Source organism: Nesoenas mayeri, assembly GCF_963082525.1.
Source record: "Nesoenas mayeri genome assembly, chromosome: Z".
NCBI classification, from domain to species: Eukaryota; Metazoa; Chordata; class Aves; order Columbiformes; family Columbidae; genus Nesoenas; species Nesoenas mayeri.
In genome coordinates this window covers 48,524,995-48,550,753 of record NC_137542.1, presented here as the reverse complement: position 1 = coordinate 48,550,753, position 25,759 = coordinate 48,524,995, and the positions used below count along the sequence as shown (strand labels likewise).

The 25,759-nt window shown below is 40.0% G+C and overlaps 1 protein-coding gene across 2 annotated transcripts in view; it reads left to right on the top strand.

Annotated features, from left to right (window-relative positions):
• Positions 1–11,370, top strand: part of RGS7BP (regulator of G protein signaling 7 binding protein) — a gene marked incomplete at both ends in the record, with an annotated part of 41,821 nt that extends 30,451 nt beyond the window's left edge. The window contains 3 exons of one of the 2 annotated variants that reach the window (XM_080363005.1): positions 7,247–7,394; positions 8,812–8,882; positions 11,279–11,370. In XM_080363005.1, coding sequence (XP_080219131.1) covers positions 7,247–7,394; positions 8,812–8,882; positions 11,279–11,370 — 311 coding nt within the window. Of the gene's footprint in view, positions 1–7,246; positions 7,395–8,811; positions 8,883–11,278 lie in introns of those variants that run through there. The other variant, XM_080363006.1, reaches the window with a different exon arrangement.
• Between the last annotated feature and the right edge of the window lie 14,389 nt (positions 11,371–25,759).

Genomic DNA, 25,759 nt, shown 5'->3' with positions numbered 1-25,759 from the left:
TGAGGACCTGTGTTTGACCAACTTGGATAGAATCACATGAAAACTTTGGGCAGGTATAGAGTCCAGTTTTCAGGGCAGCACTGTGAGAAACTCTCTTGTGTCTTCATGCTGTTCCTAATATGATGACTTTAAGGATCTTCCTGTCTTTTTTGTCATAGCCAGTACCTGTTGGGGGTGACCACAGCAAATACCTATGGGAAGGTGGCAGATAGGGCAGAGACCAGCTCTTGTTCTGTCTCTTCCAGCAAATCTTCTGAAGCTTCTCACTGCATTTGTTCACCTAGTTTTCTTCTGCATCACTGTCCCACTCTGGCAGAACTTCTTTGGATAGCGTCATTTTTCTCAGACTTTGTCAAGCAACAGATGAATTCACTTACCTAGGACCTACAGCTTCTCTCTTTATCTTGGTTTTGCTTTCTTTGTTCCCCTCTGTCATTTGCATTATATAGCTTTGTGCCTTAGGCAGGTGTCAAACACAGTTGTTTAACCTAGCAATACCTCTTAAAAATTGAATTGGAGTTTCATGGAACGTAAGATATTCTGAAGGAGCTTAGGTACCTCTCTGAAGTGTTTACAAAATTCAGTTCTAATTCCATGAAATGTTGTTTGTCTACTTTACTGATATTGCATGGTCACAATATTGATTAAATAAACAAATCCTGGCTTAGCTAGCAAGTTCTTAGAAGAAGTAGTCAACATATTTTCTTTCCATGGAAGCTGCTGGATATGATTACCCATTTTCCAAATTAATACTGAGGTTGTCACAGTCTCACATTGAGAAAACCCAGAACTGTCACAACATTCTTAAGTGCACTCTGGCATACATTTCTGTATTCAGCCACAAGTATATTGGGATCATATGTTTTCATTGATACTTTATAAAGAACTTGATTGCATTTTTAATGTGTAAACATATTAGAAGGAAGAGCTTTTCTGATTCGTATATCCACAATCATAATATAATCCTTTTGTTGTTACAAACTGTAGATTATTGTTATTGTTGTTGTTGTTGTTATGATTATGATTATGATTATTATTATTATTGCATGTCACTGTGGTGGTGCACATTAATGAAATTTAATGTCTATACATGTTTACATAGAATCCATTAATTTCTTAAGATCATCTATAGATATAATTGGTTTGGTTATGAAATTACATATATTAGAAAATATTTTTTAAACTCTAAATAGCAGATTGCACTTATTCTATTAGCTAGCTATGCAGCATTTGAGCAAAGTACTCATTTTAGTAATTAAGGGAGTAGGCCCATATAACAAATCAAAAGCAAGAGGGGACAGGTAAAATAAACTGGAAGTGTTTTCCAAAGTTCAAAACATGCTGTAAAAGTAGTTAAAGCTACCTTGTCAAAGAAGTGCGACATTGGAAAGCGATAGCCACTTAGACCAAGTCCGAAAAAAATAACTCATAGTTTATGTGTAATTATAAGAATATATTCTTGTGGTTGAGAATCTCTTCAACCTTGTATATTGTTTGAAACTTGTTGAAAAAGAAGCGTACACACATGGAGAGGTAATTTATGCTGTCAGTTATTTACACATAGCTCTAGTCATTTTAAAAGAATTTGAATCAATGTATGGGAAAAAATAAGTCCGCAATATATTAGATTCCCAGAATCTTACAGTTTCTTGTAGGAAATGTTCTCAAAGTCTTATTCTTTCCTGTGTCTTTTTTTTCTAAATGATATCTTTATACATTAATTTCTCAGAATAAAATGCAAAATACTTTAATGCTTGTTCCCTACACATTGTTTATTTTTACCACAAGCCTATTTGTAAGCCCTGAAGAAAGAAGTACAGCTCTACCACTGTAAATAGAGATATGTGGGCCCCATCTGACATCCCGGAATGTCCTGAGTTGGAAGGGACCCACAGGGATCATCGAGTCTAACTCCTGTCCCTGCACAGGACAACTCCACAGTTCACACCATGTGTCTGAGGGCATTGTCCAGTCTCTTCCTGCACACTGTCAGGCTTGGGGCCATGACACCTCCCTGGGCAACCTGTTCCAGTGCTCCACCATGCTCTGGGTGAAGAACCTTTTCCCAATGTCCAACCTAGACCTCCCCTGGCACATCTTCCTGACATTCCCTCAAGTTCTGTCACTGATCACCGGAGAGAAGAGATCAGTACCTGCCCCTCAGTCTCCCCTTGTGAGGAAGCTGTAGCCATGATGAGGTCTCCCCTTAGTCTCCGCTCCTCCAGGCTGAACAAACTGAGTGACTTTAGCCAGTCCTCATACGACTTCCTCTCCAAACCCTTCACCAGCTTTGTACCCCTCTTCTGGACACTCTCCAGTAGCTTTATATCTTTTTTTACCCTGTGTCAGCCAGCACTGCACACAGTGCTCCAGGTGAGGCTGCACCAGTGCAGAGCAGAGCGGGACAGTCACCTCCCTTGGCCAGCTGGCAATGCTGTGCTGGATGCACACAGGACACGGTTGCCCTCTTGGCTGCCAGGGCACACTGTTGGCTCATGTTCAACTTGCCATAAACCAGAACTCCCAGATCCCTCTCCACAGAGCTACTTTCTAGCATCTCATCCCCCAGTCTGTATGTACAGCCAGGGTTGCTGTGTCCCAGGTGCGAAATCCAGCACTTGCTCTTGTTAAAGTACATGTGGTTGGTGACTGCCCAGTTTTCCAGTTTGTCCAGATCCCTCTGCAGGGCCTCTCTGCTCTTGAGAGTGTCAATTGCTCCTCCCAATTTTGTGTAATCGGCAAACTTACTTAGCATTCCCTCCAGTCTTGTGTCCAAGTCATTTATAAAGACATTGAAGAGTGCTGGCCCTAAGATGGATCTGTGTGGAGCCCCGCTAGTGACTGGTCGCCAGCCTGACATAACCCCATTTACTAGAACTCTTTGAGCCTGGCCTGTTAGCCAATTGCTCACCCACTGCACCGTGTGTTTATCCAGCTGTGTGCTGGACATCTTGTCCAGGAGGATACTGTGAGATACAGTGTCAAAGGCTTTACTGAAATCCAAAAAGATCGCATCGACAGGCTTCCCTTGGGCGACTCGATGGGTAGCCTTGTTGTAGAACGAAATTAAGCTTGTTAAGCAGGACTTTCCCCTCATGAACCTGTGCTGGCTGGGACCAGTGACTGTGTTGTCATTCAGATGTATAAACATAGCTGAGGGCAGAATGATACCAGCACTAACAAGAGTGGTAGGTGCCTGCATGTTTAGGTAAAAAAGAGAAGGACTGAATCTTATGGGAAAATCATGTGTGCATGCTATGGGCAGAAAATATTAGGCTTTTGTGACATAAATTCAGACTGAACTCATCCCTGCATTGTTGGTACATGAGAATGATAGCAAATCACAAGTAACTGTGTATCATCTACCATATAAGAAGTTCATACCATTATTGTTCTTTTTCCAGTATGTGTTTTGTGATAACAACAGATATTTCTTTAAAATAGTAACTAAAAGCCTGTGATAGCTTGTATTACAGTTTATAAAAATAAATCCTCAATTCAGTGAAGGGATTTTTGTTTTATTTGGCTTTGTTTACATTACATGTTATTTAGAGTTTTGAAGGAGAAAGGAAGGATTGTTTAATGGATGTGCTGTGATTTTAGCATTCTATTTAAAGACTGGTAGATAGGTGTAAGGCCAAAGAGGCCAAAATGAATAGAACAAAAGCAAGCATGGAAGGAGGAAAATACAGTCTCTACCATAGACTCGTTTCTTTTGCGTTTTTCTTAATAATAGTATTTCCAGTGAGACAATCTCTGAGTTCTGCAGGTCCCAAGTTTAAGTCAGAATTGAAGTTCATCAGGTTGTTAGCCATATTTGCCACATTTCTTTTTTACTTCCTGCACGATTCTTTTCTATTCTCCTTTATATGTTCTACATTTAATTTACTTTAGCTGTGACCTATAGCTTGTGCATTTATCCTTAATTGCCAGGTTAGAAGTCTGATGCAAATGCTGCCTTCTTTTTGAGAGAGGGTTTCTCTCAGCTTTGTTAAATTTTGTTATTCCTCTTAAAGATCTTCCTAGTTCATCTGCGGTGAAGCCTAACTAGCTCTGAGGGACCTGTAACAGATTTCTTTTTTTCATTATGAAATTTTCTCTGGGAAACAGGTGATGACTAAGAGCAGGTACACAGAGCAGCACAACAGAAGCACATACGGATAACCACAGAAGCAGTAAGGAGCACAACAGGTAGGACACACGAAGACCAGTGGTCACAGATGATATATGTATCCTTACTGAACTGATCATTTGCTGCCCTCTTATTTATTCTCATGCAAGTTTAATCTGCAGCATTATTTAATTCAGTGAATTTAATATCATACCAAAGGCATTTTCTGCTTGTTAAAAAAAAAAAGAAGACAAAGAGAAGACAAAGAATACATCATGCTTTATAGTAAAATTTCACAGGAAAATGAAACTCTGTCTGGTCCACTGGCAGGAACAAGTGACTGTGGATACCTCTGAAAACACCGTGCATGATCAAGCTCCAACTGAAATTAATGAAAGTCCACAAACAAAATTGAAAGTAAAATTCAGGGTTCAAATGTCTATTTTAAGAATGTGTAACACAAAAGATATCCTTAACCCCACAAGAAGGATGAGAAGATTGAAGAGCTTTTGTTTCTCTGCGGGCTGTGTAGTAGACACGTTAAGCCTGAGTCATATACGTTATTATTCAAGCAAAGCCTTTATTATTAGCTGTTTTCAAGTGATTGAGCAGATGCTCTGAAATTCAATAAAAGCTTCATGAATTGTTCACAATACAACAGAATTACTGGTTAAAAGCTATTTCAGTTGAAAACTGTGCTGTTCATTCTGTTAAATCTGCAAGAGCTTGCCTTTGTGCTAACAAAAAGAATGTTACAGTTTCAGTGCTTCTTGTTCTCAAGTTGTGAAAAAGAGCCATTTACTTTTATTTCATCTACTATTGTTATTGTTTCCATTGAAACACTTTTCACATCCCTGAAGGATACTTCTATAGACAGGGTTGTTCTTGACAGCATGTCACCAAAGGCCAGGTCAGATTTCCAACATAACATTTCAAAATAATGGGAGAATTAACTAATACCTAGTTCCAGCAATAACGCCTTGTAATATCAGTGGCAAATTAGATGGTTTCCCTGGGGCAACCCTCTTTCACAAAGAAGGGATAAGTGAGATATTGGTTACAGTATCTTGTGTTATGGGCTTCTTGTAATGGGAAAGATGAAGTGTGCACAAATTAACAATTTAAATTGTACGATATTTACTACCTTAAAGTAACAGCATACTCTGCAGTTAAGAACTAGAAAAAATTGCAAGTGGTACAGAGTAAAACCTATCTGGGAAGTAGGCTTAGGCTGCTGTTCTACAAGCAATTGAGTCAGAATAATAACTTGTTATGAACAGAAAGATCTTGATCCCTTCCTCTCCATCTCCGGTCCCTCATCGTGCCTTCACTTCTTCCCTTCCACTGCATCTGGCAGTGATCATCCTCCTCCTCATCTTGCACTTGCTCTGGAACATGTAGTGTTGTTTACTGACCTGACTTAAATCACTGCAACATCAGAAAACTTAAACGTTTTACTTTTCCTATTTTTGAAGTAATCTTCTACCATTTGATGGGTTAAAGTGCCTACCTGAGGGATCTTGCAAAGCACAAGTTAGCAGTGGATGCCAAAGTAACCAGCAGAGAAGGGACACAGGACATAATTCTTTTATAGATTATAAACTTGTTATGTGAGATCATGCAATCTCTTGGAATCATAGCTAGATGACTTTGCTGGGGGGAAGCAGGGAAAAGGGCTTCCTACCAACTTTAATGAGTAAGGAAAACATTTGGCAAGGATTTTCTGTAATTTACGTAATGTCTAGTTTGATATTCAGGCAAATAGCTAGGAATATTTTTTTTCAGCAAAGGAATAATTTACCAAAATACAACAATGTAGAGAATCTGAAAAAAAAGAAAAAACCAAAAACCAAAACAAACAAACAAACAAAACCACAAAAAACCAAAACAAAACAAAACAAAAAAAAAAGAGTTTCTTAAGATCCAGAAAATTCTAGTCTAAAAAAAACCAAGGTTACAAGCCTGATAGCAGGGATACTTACTTGTGATGTGGAAGAGCAATATAGCATGATCTGCAACCTTGGTCTCCAGTGTACCAGAAGAATCGGCTAAATGACCGCTACTTTATTAGCTGTTCTTGTTCTTCCTGTTCTTTGTCAAACCTTATAGGAACTACTCAGGTTACTGATGTGAAAGTTTTTCGAATTGCAAGAGTTGTGAGATGGAAAAAATATTTCCTACTCAACTCCTTATACCACTGGTTTAAACATTCACTCTTTTTTTCTCTTATTTTTAGAAAGGTTTGGGTTTTTTGTTTTGTTTTGTTTTTTTCTGGGATTGTCTACTTAATTTAAGGAGAACTCAGAGGGGGAAGAGCTTTTAACTTCTCAATAATGTGCCTGAGGTGCACTCTAATTTGATTTTTTTCATTTAAATGTACTTGGTGCCAGGACTGTACGTGCCACTACAGAAAAGGAATAGCATCAGACAGCCCACAGGAGGTTTGCAACTTTGCCAAAAAACCCCACCAGTGCTTAACTCTCCTGCGTGCTCCACTATCATGGACAACATACTTCATCTCCCTGACAAAAGCTCTGGCAGATCTGTCAGGAAGCCCCCGTTCAATTCCAACACCACATTTCTTTTTCATATAGTGAGCGTGAATTAGGCAAGTGTAAGCATGGAAATTCGGAATACAATGCAGATTGGACTGCGAGCGGTCGCAGCTATGTATTGCTTTTAAAATGTTGAAGTAAAAAGCTGCACATTTTTGTCTTTTGTTTTCCCTTAGTATTGCTGTAATTACAGTGTTCTTTAGTGTCAAAGATTCTCAAGTTGCTTTCAGAATGTATGCTGTATTTTCTGTACTTGTTTTGTTCTGTTTTGTCCTCTGTCTCTTATTTTTGTGTCACATGTGAGTCACTGGAGTTTAACTGAAACTTTTCAGAATACTGTGTAGAATTCTATGGGTGACACATGCTTGCATGGGTCTTCTCTTAGTTTTGTTTAGTATCAGCACTGAGTAGCAGATTGGGGTGGTCTGCTCTCTTTCTGAACAGTTCTTCCTCAGAGTTTGCGTTCACCACTTCCTTCATTTATATTGTGCAAGATCAGGCTCAAAAACATCAATTACATAATCTGAGTATACAACTTAATAAATAATGAGGATATATGTTTTGTTTAAATATTTTAAAGGAAAAGAACCTTGTGCCCCACCCAAGATCCTAGATACTAAAGTGGAGGAGAGTTCTGAAGTACCTATTTTAGAAGACATATCATCATCACCAACAGATATTCAACAGCATTTATGGCAGGTTTCCACAGATATTGAGAACACTGACAGGTATGTGTAGCACTTCATTCCTAAACAAAACAAATTTCTGTCTACAGTCTATTTAGTTTTTTCCAATTAGGCAGCCAGTGTTGCTACTATAAAAGGTATTAGTAAATCAAATAATCTGTTAGCATTTCTGTTAAATTTAATGCATCTGAGAGCAACTCTTGAAAGAAAGCCGGAGAGAAGTGACATCCTTAATTACGCTGCTTACCAGAGGGTAGTTGTTAAAAACAAAGTATGGAAAACAAGGCTGCTAGTGCACCGGGTACTCTGAAAGAGGCAGCTTATATCTCATCTTCAGTGGTCTCTGATTTTGTATGTGAAATCTGCTAGCCTATGGTTCTGGTTTCGTAAATCAAAAGCACAGAATCTAGTTCATTTGTTTCTGACCATAGTTATCAATGTGGAAGTCTTAGGAGGGGAACATCATCCACAGGTTTGAACATCTTTTACTCTCTTAACTGTGCAGCTGAAAGGCAAAAATGAGAGCATGCAGTAGGGAGCAACCTGATTGCCAGCATTTCTTTGCCAAAAATACCTGGTTTTATGGCTTTGATTATTTAGCTACTGCTGCTGAGATTTTAATGGTTACCATGTTTATTTATATAAAATGAAGTTCTATGCTACTGAGAGATTAACTTGGAGAATAAACCAGCAATTTATTATTAGTCATGCCGCTTCATTTCTAAGAACCGTTTTATATGTAGATGAATGAGTCAAGACCACGTTGTTTTTAAATCCTGAAAGGCTTAAGACATAACAACCCTGCACACAGAATTGCTAGTCTGCCATCTATCTGTAAAATAGGAGCCTTTTTGCAACTTCTTGCTTCTCAAAATATATCCAAACATAACTTGCTTTCTGAGGTGGTATTTTGTTATCATATTTTCTGTCTTTTGCCTTGTAGAAAATTTTGTGCCAGAGTCCTAAGAGGGGTGAGAGCGACAGCTCTGTTTCTGAAATTTTCATTTAATGTGCAGGGAGCTTAAATGTTGGTGATTTTAATTTCCTTTTGAACAATGAAATGCATTCATGGCACAAGATACGAAATGCTGATAAAGAGTATTAAGTTGACATTAGTACTTGCTTGTGCTAATTTTAAGGCATGTTGTGTACTTTGCCACTAGGATCACATTGTGCCCACCAACTCACTTAGTATGGAATACACAAGTGCCAGATTAGATGATAAATTCGGAGCAGATTCAAGTAGTTAATATCAGACGGGCTTAAAAGTGCTCCCTGATTACTGCCTTTTATTGTGATGTGCTTCTTCTATTACATGTATGTGAACCAAATGGTTGCCCAATAGGTTTTTGTATTTATTGCTCCATTATTTCAGCATATAAAGGTATACTGTGAGCCATTCCCCATTCATTTTTCAACTGCTGTTCCATTGTACCTCTTTCAACTTTTGTTTCCACAGAGATATGAGAGAAATGAAAAACCTTTTAAGTAAACTCAGGGAGACTATGCCTTTACCACTGAAAAATCAAGGTAGGTTTTGTATTTTCTTTCTGTAAGGAAAATTAAGATAATGAAAGGTTTTGCCTTCTACTAGATAAAAAAATCTAGTGTTGTTTAATAGAAGTTATAAAAAGAAAAATCTATCCCTACTGATTAAGTTGAGCCACAATTTGGTATGTGAACTTTGGCCTCTCGAGTTTCATATGAGGTATTCTGGAATTTTGTAGATACGACATCTATAGATAAAATAATAGACTTTTCAAGGTGACATGAAGGCAGCAGCACAACTAATCCTTGTGTCAGGAGGCATTCTTTTTCAAAGGTAATGAAGGTGTAAGTTGCACAGACTGTGATAGGGATCCTGCTTAGTAATGGGGTGTGCTTTACCCTTGCAAGGCTTGTAACTGCTGTGACATGACACTGACTCTGCAGAAAAGATTCTTGCCCTGAGTCTGCTAACAAGCCTGCTTTTCCCAGGGACCAGTCATAAGGCACCATGTACCAATGCACAGGGGGACAGTATCTCCATCCTATGTGTATATTTAGCAATTTGCCTTCATTTTGTGGCCCAGCAATGTTAAATTTTCCATGTCCACAAGGACTCTTTTCACATGAACAACATACAGTGATACCCTTTTTGATTTCTTCTTGGTAATGTGTATTTCTTAAATGCTGCGTACGTAGTCTTTGCATATTGTTATCTGATGAAGTCTAACGGGTCCCAGATGTTGTCCCAAGTAACTGAGCAGTCTAGCCTTCATCATAATATAGTAAGAGCTTAATATAGAACTGATTAATTGATTATGTAAGTAAGAGTTTACTGCAGGATGGCTTGGTGGAAAACTATGTGAAAGGAGAAAGGAAATCGCTTATGATAAATTACACAGATGTACCGTTATAGAGACTGGAAAAATGCCTAAAACTCTATGCCTAGCCTAGAAGAAAGGAGCATGGTGGAAATAAGGAAGGACAAGACAAACTTGAGGGATGTAAAGTCTATAGAAACCTGAGTTCAGAACACATACAGGCATACAGAATTATTCTCCACTGTCTGCTGTCTGCACTGCCCTTCAACACTGGCCAGAAAATCACTGATCGTTGGTGCAGCAGGATGGGAAACAAGTCAGTTAGAGTTCAAAAGCTCTGAGACGTGCCTCAGGGCCAGGTAATCATAAATGGTGTTCTTGCAGCTCTCGCAGATTCCAGCTGTGGTCATAGTTTACAGGTGACCTCTGAGAATGGATGCCTCAGGAACGGACAGTCATACTCATTAGTCATACAGCACTTACATTTTTTTAAATGTTCCAAGACCTTTAATTAGTTAAAGCTAGTTAAGAGTGTAAATAAATAAACAAAATCCACTATAGGTAATTACTATGATCTGAACTGCAGTTTTGCCATGTATATGAATTACAAGTACTGTTTAAGAGAATGATTATGAGATGAATGAATGCCATTGAATGAGCTCATCTTTACAGGACCTAATCATGTTCTCAGTAAATGAGTATTTTGGTGTTAATTTCAGTGACAGCCAGAATAGAGTTAAGGTTGCAAGCCCACAAAATCTTTACATAGTGTTACTGACTGCACACAGAGCTGGTTTTTTTGTATGGAATTCTCTTAAGTGACAGCAGGAAAGTTATTATGCTAAGAAATTTAATTGATGAGGTTTGTAATCTAGAGTCACAACACTGAATGATCTCTTATCTATGTTACTGTATTTAAGTATTTGTATTAGAGTAGTGTCTCGAGCCTACAATCAAAACTAGGTCCCTGATGTAGCCAGAATGGGAACATAATGAGGCATAGCTCCTAGCCTGAAACCGTGCCTGAAGATGGCTCAAATTGGAAGTGAATTCTAAAGATTTTTCAGGATAGCTTGCTGACAGTGCATGAGTTAACGTAAGTATAGGCACTAATATGTACCTTTTGTATTAATTTAGAAGCAGTTAATATAAAAGGTAGAAAGCTAACCAGAAACAGAGTGAAGATATTGTGCTGTCATTCCCAGACAAGTCTTTTTTCTCTAGATGTGACAAGATATTCTAGTGTTGCATTTTTATATGGAAATTCTCACTGATTTGCATGAAGATCTCAAGATACTTATATTTAGGTTTCATTTGGGACCATAACATTATTCATCCATGCAGTAAGGTCTCCCAGTACTAAAGATGGAATTTTATTTAGTTTTTTTTCGTAGAAGTAGTATTCTTCTTGCCAAAATTTCTATTGTATTATCACATAGATTGTGATAATTAAGATTGTAAGACTCTCATATACAAAATCCAGGTTATTATTTGCTTTACGCCTAGAAAAATTGGATCTGTTACTTGATCATGTAGGTGCCTTTAGGACACAAGAATGATACAGACTCTGTGTGTGCATGTATACGTGCTTGTATTAAAATGTGGGGTTTTTCATCACAGATGATAGCAGCCTCCTAAACTTGACTCCGTATCCATTGGTAAGAAGACGAAAGCGAAGATTCTTTGGACTGTGTTGTCTTGTCTCAAGTTAGAAGACTAAGTACAGAGGCACAAAGAAAATCATAACTTTAATTAAACCACTGTTATTTGACCACTGAAAAGATGAACATTGCTACTCTTGATTATTAAGTACATTTTCTACACTAGCTTATTCCTTTTTCTCTTCTGCTCTATCCCACTTTTCAAAATAAGAGTTTTAATAGTTTAAGGTTATGGTGGTGAAAAAACAGCTGTGGAATAAATCTAGCATAACTAAGAATGTTTTTAAAACTTTTAAAAGTATGTTTTGCATGCTTACTTTCAGCCACGCAAAGACACATGAATTATGGTTAACCTATAATTTTAAAGTTTTTTATTGTTTGAACTGCAGCTAAAAGTTTGTGCATAGTACAGTACTCTTATTAGTATCATATTAAAATACTGCATCATATTCTAACAGTCTTTAAGCATAGAAAACTATTTAACAGGAAAAGTATTAAAGTTCTAAACCATTTAAATAATATTGTAACAGAATTTGCACAAAATCTCCAGTTGCTCTTTGTGCTTTTATTCATATTTAGTCTTCCACTATATCTCAATTTAAAAACTTCATAGAAAAATATCTTAATTTGTGATACACAAACCATATATGAAAATACTTAGAACCTGTAAATACAGAGAAGTCATATCTACATACTGTACAATGCATAGAACCAACAGATTTCCTTTGAAGCCAATAGGATCTCGATAAGCTTTTGGAAAAAATAAATAATTTATTAAAATAAGGTGTATTAAAATAAACAATGTAAAACACAACACAAACTCATTTTGTTTCCAGTAGAATTCAAAGCATGGTGTCTGCATCACTAAGTATTAACTCTTACAGGGCATGCCAGAATTATCTCAGATTGTAAGATATTAAACGTTTTACATTGTTAATAAATTTTTTATTTAAATGTTGTCTTCTTTCTAGTTACATTGCCAGAATGTCTTTTTGTTGTTGTTGTTTTGTTAGAACATTACACAAAGTTTTGATAATTTTTCTATTTCAGGAAGTATGTTTGCAAAGACAGACAAAAACTTTTGATGACTCTATAAATCCTAAAATAACAGCTAGCAGTAGCAATAGCTATGAACAGGTCAGACTCATTGCACTGGTATTTCAGGATGATAGGCAAGAAATAAACTTGTGCTGGGCTGCAACACTATGAAACCTGTAATAATCTGTAACTACTGTGCCGAGCAGGTCACTGTACCCTTGTAGTCAGTTATACGTGAGGAAGGTGACTATGAGCCCTTCTGCCATATTTCACCATGACCCAGCTTGTCAACGGGAAACAAATTCCTTCTTATTGTGTCAGGGTTTAGTGGTGGGTAAGGAGGTACTGTGCCCTTCTGTCAGGAAACACCCAAATAGTTAAGTTCTCAGTGTTTTTTGGTAGGATGCTAGTACACTCCCCAGAGCAGTTTGTTAGGATAGCTATTCCCTGAACTCTATCTGGCACATACAATGTTTGATCTGCCTGATTTTTCCGCCAAGTTTTTCTCCTGGAATGATGTTTGCTGAAGAAGGAAGGAAACACCCACATTATCAGAAATATTAGTGTACTTTCTATAGCAAGGACAAAAAATTCAGGAAGGCAGGAAGTTTTCTGGGAGAGCCGTACCACTCCTGTTTAGGCATTCGTATACCTGAGATTCCAGCATTTCTCTGGAAGGATATTTTTCTTTTCACGCAGATAAAGCAGAGTGGTTTGTTTTATTCGAGGTTGGACTGGTCTGTTTAACTTTCGCCTTTCAGTCTCCCTGAGAGAAAATATGTTTTTGAATAATCAGGTCCCCAAATAAAGACTTTAAATGCAATGAGGACAAATAAATCTAAAGTTGTGTCTTGCCATAAGCAAAATGAATTCCATCTGAGGAATGCATGACTATATTATTTAAATAGCACAGAAAAAGGTAGCTGCAATGAGTGTTCAGATTTCAAGTCACAAACTATTCTTCAGCATACACGTCATTTAACATGGGGAGATCTGTGTGCACTCACAAATCTGTGTGCTTGTCAGCATGGATGCCTTGTTAGGGAGAATGGCATCGAAGTCCACAGCAGAACATTTCTGCAAAGTTAATTCTCTGAGGTTTTCCAGACATCCCAGATGAAGAATGTCTTCATTGGTCAGTTTTCTATAACAACTAGTTAAAGAATGTCCAAAAGATGGCAGCACTGACATGTTTTCATTGAAAGTCTACAAACCAATAGACTTGGCTCTGTGACTCCATCCCCCCAGAAACAGCAGGTTTTGCAGCTGTTGAAACTTCGAGAAAACAACTCCTGTTATCTAATGGGTATTAAAAAATATTGTCTGGGGAGATGATCTGTAATTACAATTAACTAGTTCATTTTGGCTCTGCATAAGTTAACAAGACAGACTGATACTGTTGCATTAACATTAGTCCTGTAGATATTAATGCCAAAAACAGTGTATGAACACAAGACCGAATATGCAGTGATGCTGTAAGAGAGAAAGGAAGAAAGAAAATGTCACGCAAGCAAACCATGTCAATTCTTTTAAAATCTTGTTATATTGGTACGCACACAGAAATTGCTGTATCAGGTCAGTGATGTCTTTTTAACAACTATGTTCAAAGGAAGGTGGGCAAATTAAGCAGTAAGCGTGTCTAGTGCAGTACCAGTCCACATATGATCACACAGAAGTTAACATGCCACGTTACATGGCAGGTCCTATTTCTGTACTTTTATCACACCTATTGCAGTGGAATATATATTAGTGAAATGTATAGATGTTAATTAAAAATGCAAAGCTATTGACATCCGCCGTATCACAACAAATTGCACAACCTTAGCACATACGGTGACAGAAACAGGTTTACATAGGTTGTCTTTAAAGTCCGTTTTGTTTGCACTGTTTTAAAGTGTACAGTAATATGCACATCGTTGTACCTTTTGTTATTCTGGAAACTTTAGTCATGTCTCTTCTTCCTGAACTAAAGACTACTAAAATTTCAGTCTTTCTGTACTTCTATTTTGTAGTTTCTTCCAAATCCCTTACATTTATTATACATTTTACTAATCCTAGTGGACACATGCTTTAATTTCCAAGTTTTTATGGCCACTTAAGGAATATTGCTGGTTGGGGGTGAATGGAATGTCCTCCAGTTATCTTTTAATAGAATGTGACCATGAACCAAGGCCTGGTAAGTATCTGAATTGAAGGGGTGTTAAGGAATAAATTGGCTTAGTTAGGAATGCAGAAGATTATGTTCCACTAAAATTCAAAAGGTAACAGAAGAAACTTTTTAAGCCCCAGAACATTACCTAGGTCCGAGAAGGATAAATGTTAATGATATTACTACATTTTAGCTAATTGGAATAGAGCAGTGGAGGATCAAAGTTTACAAGTTCCCACATGAAAATGACATAGATACTTATAGATTATTTATTATTATTATTTAGAACCACTGTTTTATTTGTTTATTTCCCAAGTATTACCAAAAAACCCAAACCACAATTTTACATTGATAAATGCCTGAATGCATAGAAACAAGCAACTTAGGGAAAATACTGTGGGAAGTACTGAGGAAAACACTACTTGCTTTCTAAATTCTTAATGGGGTTTAAAACATCTTACTTGAAAATGCTATAGGGCAAAGGCACCACAACTCTTTTGCAGGATAAGAAACAAGAAGCACAATTTCTGTACACACCAAATATGTCAAGTTCCACTGAGTATTTTTTGCTAAAACTTTGTGCAGCTCCAGCTTCTCAGAGTAAAACCAAATTCTTCATAAGCATCATTCACTTGCAGTACCTTTCTTCTTTTCACAGATACTTCACATCATAAAAAATAACTGTCTAAAAGGTCTTGTCTATGTACAGTATGAAGTCCCCAGGTTTCAGAGCAGAAGCAAAATACAAACGTACAGAATAGACAGTCTTCTGCCATTTGAGTATTTCTGTGTTTCAAAACCTCGGGATTTTAATGCATTCTCTATAAAGATTCTCCGTTCTAGTATTCCTTTCTTCTCAACAAAAGAACTAGCTGGATACAGAATTTCGTTAGCTGTTTCGGTTCAAAAAAAAAAAAAAAAAGCCAACATGTAATATAAAGTAACATCTTTGCCATGTGGGATCAGATCTTCTCTTTCATAAAACAGAAAGAATTCAGGTGTGATACTCTTTTCATCCATCACAGATCACATCACTGTTGCACCATGTTTATGTTTTCCTTAGATCACAGAAGGAATGAGGACATATTACTTACCAACCTCAATGCCATCGTGGTTATGTCCTTTTAGACTGATGTGGATTGTTATTTAGTGTGCACTTGAAAAAGCTTTAAAGTAAAAACTATTACAAATGCATTTTTGTGGAAGAGAAATATCTGAATAATAAGGAAAGTAGCACACATTATGAGGAAGTGAGTGGTAAAAACAACTGGTGAAACACTTTCCGCAATCGCATTGTAGAAGTCTGAGTAACTCAAGAGTTCTATAAAAGAAGCCAATGGGCAAAATCCTGTATCCTGTCAGAATTTGAATCAATCTTTGGACACCTGAGGGACATTAATTGCACTCAGAATCACCACGCTGCTCAGGCACAGCTGAGAGGACGTTGGCACTAGAGCAGCAACCGGTTGCTCCACCAGTTTCCTTATAAAGCGGAACAGCATCCTCTAATCAGCTATGATAATAATACAAGTAACTTACAATTGCGCCCTTTGATAAGGGTGGATCCTGAAGCAAGCAAGCAAAATGCTCAGAGGCACAATACAAAACAAGTTTTCCCTCAGTCACAGCTTTCCCACAAATAACCCTTCTCAGGATTAACAGCAAGAGAAGAGCCATCTGCTTTTTAAGTGGGAAACACACCGTGATTGCCCCAGTACTGCCACCTTCCCCACTACAGTCAAGAGGCGACCAGCAGGTGAAAAGCATGGGCTGACTCTGCCATGGGGCCTCCCCTTGCACTCAGTGCCTGACCCTCCCCACTGCTTTTCCCTCCCCACATTTTGTGTGAGTAGTCTTCACAACATTGACAAGGCTGTAAGAAACTCAGTGTGAAACACAGACTTCAGTTCCACAGCTGAATCACTTATATTAAATCTAGAAATATTTTGCCTGAGATTCTATTTCCTTGTAGTATGTTTAAAATCTCAATTACTGCCTCAGTCATACCTCAAGTAAGAGGTATACCTCCACTCCTCAGCTGGTGGTTGTGCCCTCTAATGTATTTTTTCAGCTTAACCTGCTCCCAGCATATACATAATGGGCTGTCCGTATCTAGCCTCAGGTTCCCAGCCACAAATATGTTTTGTTTTCCTGTCTGAACTCATCTAGCTGTGAACTATCATTTCACTAGTACTTGAGACTTCACCTATTTCCTGTTATCTGTACATTTTCTTGGTGTGATATTTTTATATTTTCTGTTCTTATATACTTAAGTACCAGTAGTAACATGAATTCTGGGGTACAAGAGGCCACCTGGTGCTATTTGTCCAGTCTGTTGCTGTCTCATGCAACCGTGTTTTGGGGAGCCAGGCAGTAACCGCACCATCCCCTCTTCCCTCCCTGCTGTGGACGTGGGTTTTCCTTATGCAGCTTAAGCAACAGCTGGTCCCAGGGATGCACGGCTACCAAGGTGACTCCCTCTTTGGAAACCAGGGTTGTACAAAGAGCGGAGTGAAAACAAAGGGTCAGGAAATTAGAATGGGCTTGTTGGCTCAAAAGAGCATTTTTCCAAAACATCCAAAGTGGTTTAGAGACATAACATGAAACCAGAGCAGGGTATTCTGTGGAAAGAACTATCAGAAAAATTCGTCACTGCCCAGTGAAATGAACAGACATTCTGCATGGATTTAAATTAAGTAATGTCTGGCCATAGATACACCATTATTTCCACTGAGTGAAACCTAGCAAAATTTGTATGGATGACTAAAGTAGTTCACCTGAGAAAACAAGGTTACTTTCCTCTGAGCTTCAAGAATGGAATATTTTATTGTAGACATTCAGCCAGACTCACTCAAAAATAATTTATGCTGATTTATTGAAAGTTACAATTCATGAATGTGTACTACTACGGTATTACCAAGAAACAGTTGCTCATTTCAGATGAAGAAAGGAATGACAGCACATGTATTTTTATTTGGAAATATTTCTGCAAATGACGTCCCACAGTAAAACAAGATTACTATGCATCACATAACTCAGTGTTTCTTCATTCAAAATAACCTCTTCTAGTAACTTAGTTCAATTATGGAAACACTTAAATCCACTATGGATATAAAATACACTATGCAACGCAGACCATGGCATAGACAAGTTGCAGTATCGCCGTTCATGGAAAAAGCATTTACCTTCAGTTTTACACACTGTCTCTTAAATTGTTGCTGAATGATGGAAGTCCAAGGATGAGCAGCAGTAACTACTGGCTGACTCTGTTTTGTAAATGTGGTCTTAGAGGTCACTGGGAGCGCTGGTGCACTGTGGCACTGAGTGTACAATTAGAGAGCTCAGAGCCAAGCTGCTTTTTTTCTTTAGAAATAATCATTTAAGAACCAGCATAATTACCTCCTTGCAGCTGAACTTTCAGTGCTTCAGTAGCTTTAAGAAAATCCCCTAGATCTGTTCTCCAAACACTACTCATCCCTGAGAGGTCTTTCCTGAGTTCGGATGCTAACAGCAATCCTGAATGCATATCCAGGAAGTTATGTGCAACTTCATGGGAAAATGAGAGAAAGCAGAAAATACAAACAGGAAAGGAAGTCAGGGTGCAACTGAACAACAATTTCTGAGCAATTTATTAGAACCCAAATGGATCTCAGCAGTCTGGGGTCTTTTCCCTTAGTGCTGTGCTGGGCTTATCAGGAGATGGAGCTCTGTGCCATTTAACACATCCTCCACCTCCTGTGTGTGACTCCTTAGCTTGTAAATCGCAATTCACCTTATCACAAATGGTCTCATCTGTTGTGGCTGGATGTTACAGAACTGCTTTTGCCACAGTGTTTGAGACATTACCTTTTCTTGTCTCCAACAGCAACTTATTTTCAATCCAGGTTAAATTTTCCACAGTAACAGATGTGTGATAGTGCTTGCTTAGTCTGGTTCTGACTGTGCTCATGAAAGAGCATCTAGAGGCACCTGTCACACCTTGATTAGCAACATACTATGTTTTAACAACGGATTGGATTAGTAAGGCTTCAGGAAGAGAGGAATTTGACACAGCACTAAATCTGAATCAGATCAAGTATCATCCCTGGTTTTTGGGTCTCTACATAAGGAAACTCCCTTTTGCACAGCTTCCAGGTGATGGTCAAGTTCTTCCCAGACAGACACTGTGAAGTGGGGGACCACACGTTACTCTAGTTCCTCCACATTAGCCTGAGAGCTTTTAACATAGCAGGGGCTGGAGTCTTCTCCTCTATTGCAGCCCCAGTGTCCTGCTGAGTGTGGGCCAGGTCTTTTGATAGGCAGTTACCTTGGGGTTCAGCTGCATTCAAAGGCTGCTCAGTAGTGCTAAGGCAATGAGCTAAGAGATAAGATAACAAGATAATAATAGTAATAGTAATCGTAATAGTAATAGTAATAACAACAACAACAACAGCAACAACAACAGATAAGATAACAAGATAATAATAAGAGATAAGATAACAGGACAATAAGATAATAAGCAGGGTAACTCTCTTCGTGTTTCTGTCCTTCTGACTTTCTCTAATCAAAGTAGAATCTGAGGTCTGCTGGCAGGGCAAGGTCAAAATAATGAAAACAAAATAATGAACTACAGGGTGAGGGCTGGTCACCATGCAAGGTACCGTACCATATCCCACTTCTGTCAGCAGAGTGTAAGGGCTTAAGTCTGCCCTGCCAAATTGTAGGTTTGGAATATGGAAACAGACAGCAGACCAACAGCTTCAGGGATAAAGCATTTATCTCCAAATAACAGTGCAGGAAAAAAGACAGATCAATAGTATAGTTATCTGCATTGTAACAGTAGCAAGTCAAGTAATTCATCAAGACTGGGCTAGAACCAGGCATCTGACAATGGCCATCAGGCAGGCAACAGGGTGTGACCTCTGCTCCAGAAGAGTGACCTGGACCAGGCAACAAACTTGGGGAATGCACATGCCCTGGCTGGACTGTCCTTTTTACCACTGAGCCGCAGAAGCACTGTTTGGGCTCTGCACCCACTCTGCACCAGCTCTGTCCCTGGTGCACATGATGCCCAGAAATCCTGTACCAGGCAGCACAGCCCACATTCCTGTGTGAACATGAGCCTGGAAGTCTTGTATCATCTTCAGACAGGCCATATTAGGTGACAGAAGCCATACAAGGAGCCAGTTGGTCTTGCAAAGGCAAATCCGACTGTTTAGGTATGGAAGTCACTATGCAGGATGCAAGAGTGAACACACAGGGTACTCTCAACTGTGTGAATACTCTCAGCAGACACAAAAAAAAACAAAGTAGAGGCTCAGAAAAAGCGCTCAGTTTAATCTAAGAATGACCACAAACATAGTGCTGACAGTGAGCAGACTTAATTTATGGCAGCCTTATAGTACAATAAGTTAACAACTAAGGAGAAGTCAAATAAAACAGAACAGTAGTATAGCAGAATAAATGAATTGAAAGAAGAGCTATAGCAAGCAAGCATGAAAACTACATGGAAAGATGAAAAAAGTTGTACTAGTAATTTTATTCTTTTCTAAAGAAATAAAAATCCTGCAATAGTGCCCAAGTTTGTGAACTATTAGAGCACAATTTGGCAGCAGGCCTCTGAAAGACTGTTATAGCTTGCCAAAGTCTGAGTATTTTTCCTAGGTGAAAAATAACTGAAATCGGAAACATACATTGGACCAATCCATGCTCAAAAACCTCATGCTTCTGTATTTAAATTAAAATTTTACAATGTCCAGATGTGCAGTTGTTTGTATTAATATATCCTGCTCTCCTGCACAGTGCATCTAGAAGGTCAACAAATGCTTATGGAATCTTCCAAAATATTAGGAAACATGTGAAGTGTGTGAGTACCACCCACACTGTGCTGCAGCAGCAGGTGTGGTAGCTCGTGCAGCAGGGTGCAGAGGTTGTCCCTCCTTGCTCGGTAGACCATCTCACCCATTGGCAGTCTCCCAGACTGCAGCTGACCATGGTCATGCTTTCCCATTCTCAGGGTGCTTGCAAGCATCCTTGCAAAGGTCCTGACACACCGAGGAAGAGATGCAGTGGTCGTCCTCCCCTCCTGGGCTCATCCCTTGCAGATCTACTGCCACCCGATCCCCAGCACATAGCGCTGGCCTCCTGGAGGGCCCGGGCTGCAGAGCATGGTGCACAGCATGCCCTCACTGGTGTGAGTCCTGTTCCTCGTCAGCTGTTCTCCTGATAGCACCAAGGCCGCCCTGGTGCCTAAGTCGCCCTGGTCAGCAGGGCCCCGACAGCTCTGTCCATCCTGCGTGCTGGTGACGCCGAAGCGGTGCAAGGGGACAAAGTCTGCATGGCTGCAGCTCTTGCATTTGTGTGCGTATGGCTGCAGAAAGGCAGCACACCTGTGGTGCGAGGCGACCCGCTGTCTCCCCAGCCACAGCTCATAGGCAACCTCCCGCTGCAGCAGATCACAGAAGGCCAGGCCATGATCTCGGTGCTCGCAGAGGCACTCTCCACACCTGCAAGGCAAAGGGCCTTTGCATCAGCCACAGCTGCACTGTGGCAGCGAACCAGCGCTGCTGCACTCCGAGTTTGCAGCATGAGTGAAAGGGCCCGGCTTGCCTTGCTGACACTAGCACAGCCCTGGGGACACAGTGCTCAGCTGTGCTCCAGGCAGGAGCTAGGTATGTTGCCATCAGCCAAAACAGGCCCTGGCCCACCCTCCACTGGGACACAGCTGGGAGCTCCTTTGTCCACCTTACTGCTGCCACTTACCACCCTCTGCGTGCACAGAGGTGTGTGGCCCCTCAGTAGGATGGTGGGCATCTTCTGGCACCTCTATGATTTTCAGTCACCTCAGGATGTTTTTGCTCACCAGCATGTCCAACAGGCAATTCACCTTGTGCCTGTCGGCAGCGGGAACAACATGTGACAGCAGCTGGGTGGTAAACACTGGCACGATGACAGCTGTATACTTCAAAATCATCTGCTCTGCCGGTCTTAATTGGTCCAGCTGAGCCAGTGCAATCTCTATCAAAAGAAGCAACTTGTCTCTGTCTTGCCTGTTCCCCATGCAGAGGCTGAAGAGGCTGGAAAGTGTCAAAACACAGAATGGGGTAGAATTTGGCCTTATCTCCTTGGGACTCTCTCCTTGCACCCACTGGGAAATGTCAGCCCACGTTGGTTTTCTTCAAAATGGCTCAGCCCCTCATGTTTCAGCATGGTGGGCAGCACCGTGTTGTCCAGGCTGATGTCTGGTCTGATGATGCAGACCCTGCCACCTCTCCCTGCAGTGGAGCTCGAGGTTTCCATGAGGAGCGAAGCCTGAACTGCAGAAGTTGGATGGAGCAAGGATAGGATGGCTTGCTTGTGAGCCCTGCGTTGCTCACAGGTGCAAAGGAACAGCACTGCCTTTAGTTCCGTTGTTCACCAGAGGTCGTGACAGGTTTAGGTTTGGGGATTGAAAAACTGGTAGCATAGAGATAGCACGTCAAGAATGCTGCATGATGTGTTATGTTTGCTTTTTTCAATTCTCTTTCAAGAAATGGAATTTCCCTCTTCATTCACTAGTACTGAAAGAGCATTTGTTCACTGGCTCTGTCAGTCTCTTGGACTCATATCAAAAGTAAAGAGTAAGTTAGAGTCTGACTCTTATTCTGTTTTTTAATTTCTTTGGGGCAAATATATGGAATTTCATGGCTATGTTAAAATAATCTGTGTTTCTAGCATGTCTGTGACTGTTGCAGGGAATAGTACTAGATAAAAAAGTTTTAAAAGTACAATAAAAATCAGTGTCTTTGTGCTTTGCAAAAAAAAAAATCGCAAACTTGTGACTTGCTTAGTGTGAGACAGCTTGCCATGGTAGTGTTTTGTGGATTTCATGGTTCCATAAAAAAGACTTCTCACCACGGTCTGTTCTGGTTTTCATGCACCATTGTGTGTCCAAGGGTTTTGTGTGGAATCTCATACCTTGATAGATAAAGTGTAACCTAGGGTGGCATCTCCAAAAGAATGCATCTATTGAGAAGTGCAGGAGAGGGGGTTCATATGCAGGTATGGTTCTGTTTCTTTTACTCCACTCTGATCTTTAGAAGAGAAAACCTGTATTTGTTGACATTATGAGCTTGTGTGAAAGCTGAGAATCTGTTTCTCTTGGGAGTTCAGGTGGCAAAGTGTGGCAGTATTCTGACATTGGGCCTATGAGAAACCATGAGAGTTGACAATGTGGGAACAAGCATTGCTGGAAAAACACAAGAAGCAAGGACTGTGTGCTGATTGATTCCTTAAGGACAGAGGGATTGATGCAGGATTGATACATCAAGGACAGGGGGATAACTTGTGATAGATCAATAAATGCTTTTATGGTAGCAACTTTGGTGGGAACGCAAAATGCATCACTTATGTAACGCATAACTGAGCAAATCAGTAATGCTCGAGGAAGCATCCTAGCAAGTGTAAATGCAAGCCTGAATTTGTAATAAAGGTCTCTCATTGCACCTTATCAAGAGTCCATGCCTCATTCACTACAAATGGCTCCCTGGACAAGGTCTTTCAATGTAGCTGTAAAGGAAGCAGCCGTTCCAGTAGAGAAGCCCAGTCGAACCAGGACTGGGAAACAGAGCCAGGGAAACAAAGCCGGGAAACAGAACCGGGAACCAGGAAAGTGCACACTCATCACCGAGAACAGGTGAGTGATTGGGAACAATGGGAGGGAAGTTATTCCTTGAACAAAGACAAAGCCTAGATGTCGTTCAGTGTTTATTAAGAAAGCAAAATCAGGACGTACCAGGAGTCCAATTAGTGACTTTATTAGAAGGGATTGCTAATCATGTTGCCGGACTTCCCTACAACTGGTACATTTCAGTTGGAAATGTACACACAGCTGGAAGAGAACTATTTGAACAGGCAGTGTCTGGAGATAATGCTGCTGGTGAACATTTATCCACTTGGGGGAAAATAATGACTACTTTAAAAGTGGCTCAGAAGGAGGTAGATGCGCAGGTCACAACTAACTATGAAACTTCTGCTCCTCCCTTGCCAGGGAAGGAAGGAAATCCTGTAACTGTATCGAGCAAAATACACTAACCATGGATGCAGTAACGGAGAAAGCACTGGCTGATAATGAAACCCCTGCTTGTAGGCTACAGCGAATGCTTTTGACAAAAGATGGTTTGTGGGAGTCGCCCGACAACGCCCTTGATCCTGGCCCAGCAGACTTGGAGTGACAACCTGATTTATTCCCCCCGGATGTTACTTTGCAACCAAAAGTGCACACTAATTCCACCATGTGGGATAAATGCAGAGAAGAGGCTTTGAAAGCAGGAAACTGGAAAGTGGTTACGGCATGCCCTGTGATCTATCATGAACGGCAAACTCCAGGCTTTCAACAGATACCATATGATGTTGTAAAGGAATTGCAGACGTTAGCTAAAGGAAATGGAGTTACTTCATAATTTGTTATAAATTTTTGGGGAGTGTTAAGCTCTTCCTACCTACTTACTCTGCATGACTGGTGTTCTTTGTTGAAAATTATTTTATCCACTACTCAATATACTGTATGGCTGATTTTCCAGAGAACTGTACTGTGAAGACTAGTGATAATGTATATCAGCAAAGAGGGATTGATCGCAGTCATTTAGTTGGGGAAGGTGCTCATGCTTTGCCAGAGAATCAAGTTGCATATCCCAGGGACATATATGATGTAAGAGCAAAATTAGCAATGAAAGCAGTTCAGAAGTTACCGGAGGCTGGGAGAGATGCTAGCATGTCTTTTTCAAAAACCTTGCAAGGATCACAAGAACCTTAATGTGCAGTTTTTAGACTGCTTGCAAACTGCTTTGGAGCGACAAATTGATAATGATGCAGCTAGTGAGTTGATACTGAAACAATTGACTTTTGAGAATGCTAATGCTGATTGTTGGCGTGTTCTACAGGTTATAAGGAATAGGGAAAAGTGTACTATAACTGAGATGGTGGGAGCGTGTCAAAACATAGGGTCAACTGAACATTATACTAGCTCTCTAGCTGCCACTTTAGCAGCACAGTTTCAAGTGTTGGGAACAAAACTGAGACCAAGATGTTTTCATTGTGGGGCACTGGGTCACGCAAAGAAAGATTTAACGAAGTATACACACCAGGCTTCAAAGGGTGTACCTCCAAGAGATTGTCCAAAATGTGGAAAAGGCAGGCACTGGATGAGTGAATGTTGTTTGAGGGTTAATGTAAAGGGGGAGCCACTTAAGCCTTTAGAGCAAATTAACCCTTCCCAGGGAAATGGGAGGTGGGAGGCGGGACTGCGTGCAAACTGATGTAATGTGTTATTCTGAATGTGGTAAATGCAAATATGTACATGTTTCTGTAGATACTCATTCCAGATTTCTTGTTGCTACTGCAGACACTGGTGAAAGAGCACATGACGTCTGCAAACATTGGTTAAAACATATTTTGCTGTTTTTGGAGTTCCACGATGTATAAAAACAGAAAACAGTCCAGCCTATTGTTCCAGTAAAGTTCACTTCTTTTTAAATGAATGGGGCAATTCCCACGTTACATGAATACCTCACCAACAGAATGAGCTCATAGAGACCTTGAAGCTGCGTTAACTAAACAAAAGAGGGGGAGCCTGGGCTCTCACCCCAGGAGCATTTATAGGAAACTTCTTACATTCTGAATTTTTTGAATTGCAATGATACTGGGCGAAGTAGTAACGAGCAGCAACATAGTACCAGCACACCAGAAGAGCAGCAGCCTCTAGGGATGGTAGAAGATCCTGTGCCTCAGGAATGGTCAGGACCTGTTGATCTAATAACCTGGAGAAGCGACTGGAACAAAAATCTTTCAGAAACCTCTAGGCGTAATGTAGCAAGACTAGGCATAAGGTAACAGGAATCTAACAGAGAAACAACAGCTCTACAGAGACAGGACATGAGGCAAAGCAGGATGCCCTTGTCTTGCAAGCTGAGAAAGCGGAATGCATGCCCGATTAGAGGAGCAATTCTCCGAGTGTCTGGCATGCTGTAGTAAAAGTGCCTGCTTTTTATCACTTTCAAACAGTGTTAAAGAGTCTTTTTGCCAACTTTTCAGTATCATTTTCTGATGACGAGTGTGGGATAATCTGCCTGACCTCCTGTGGATCCCAAGACTTCTGGAACCTTATGCTGGTACCAGGGATTTCCTGGAATGGATCACAGATCCCTGGACCAGCTTGGGATGTGGGTAAAACCCCACTGATAGAGATAAGGCACTTTTCTTTGGTTGATTTGTTTTGCATACTGCCTATGTGAGAGA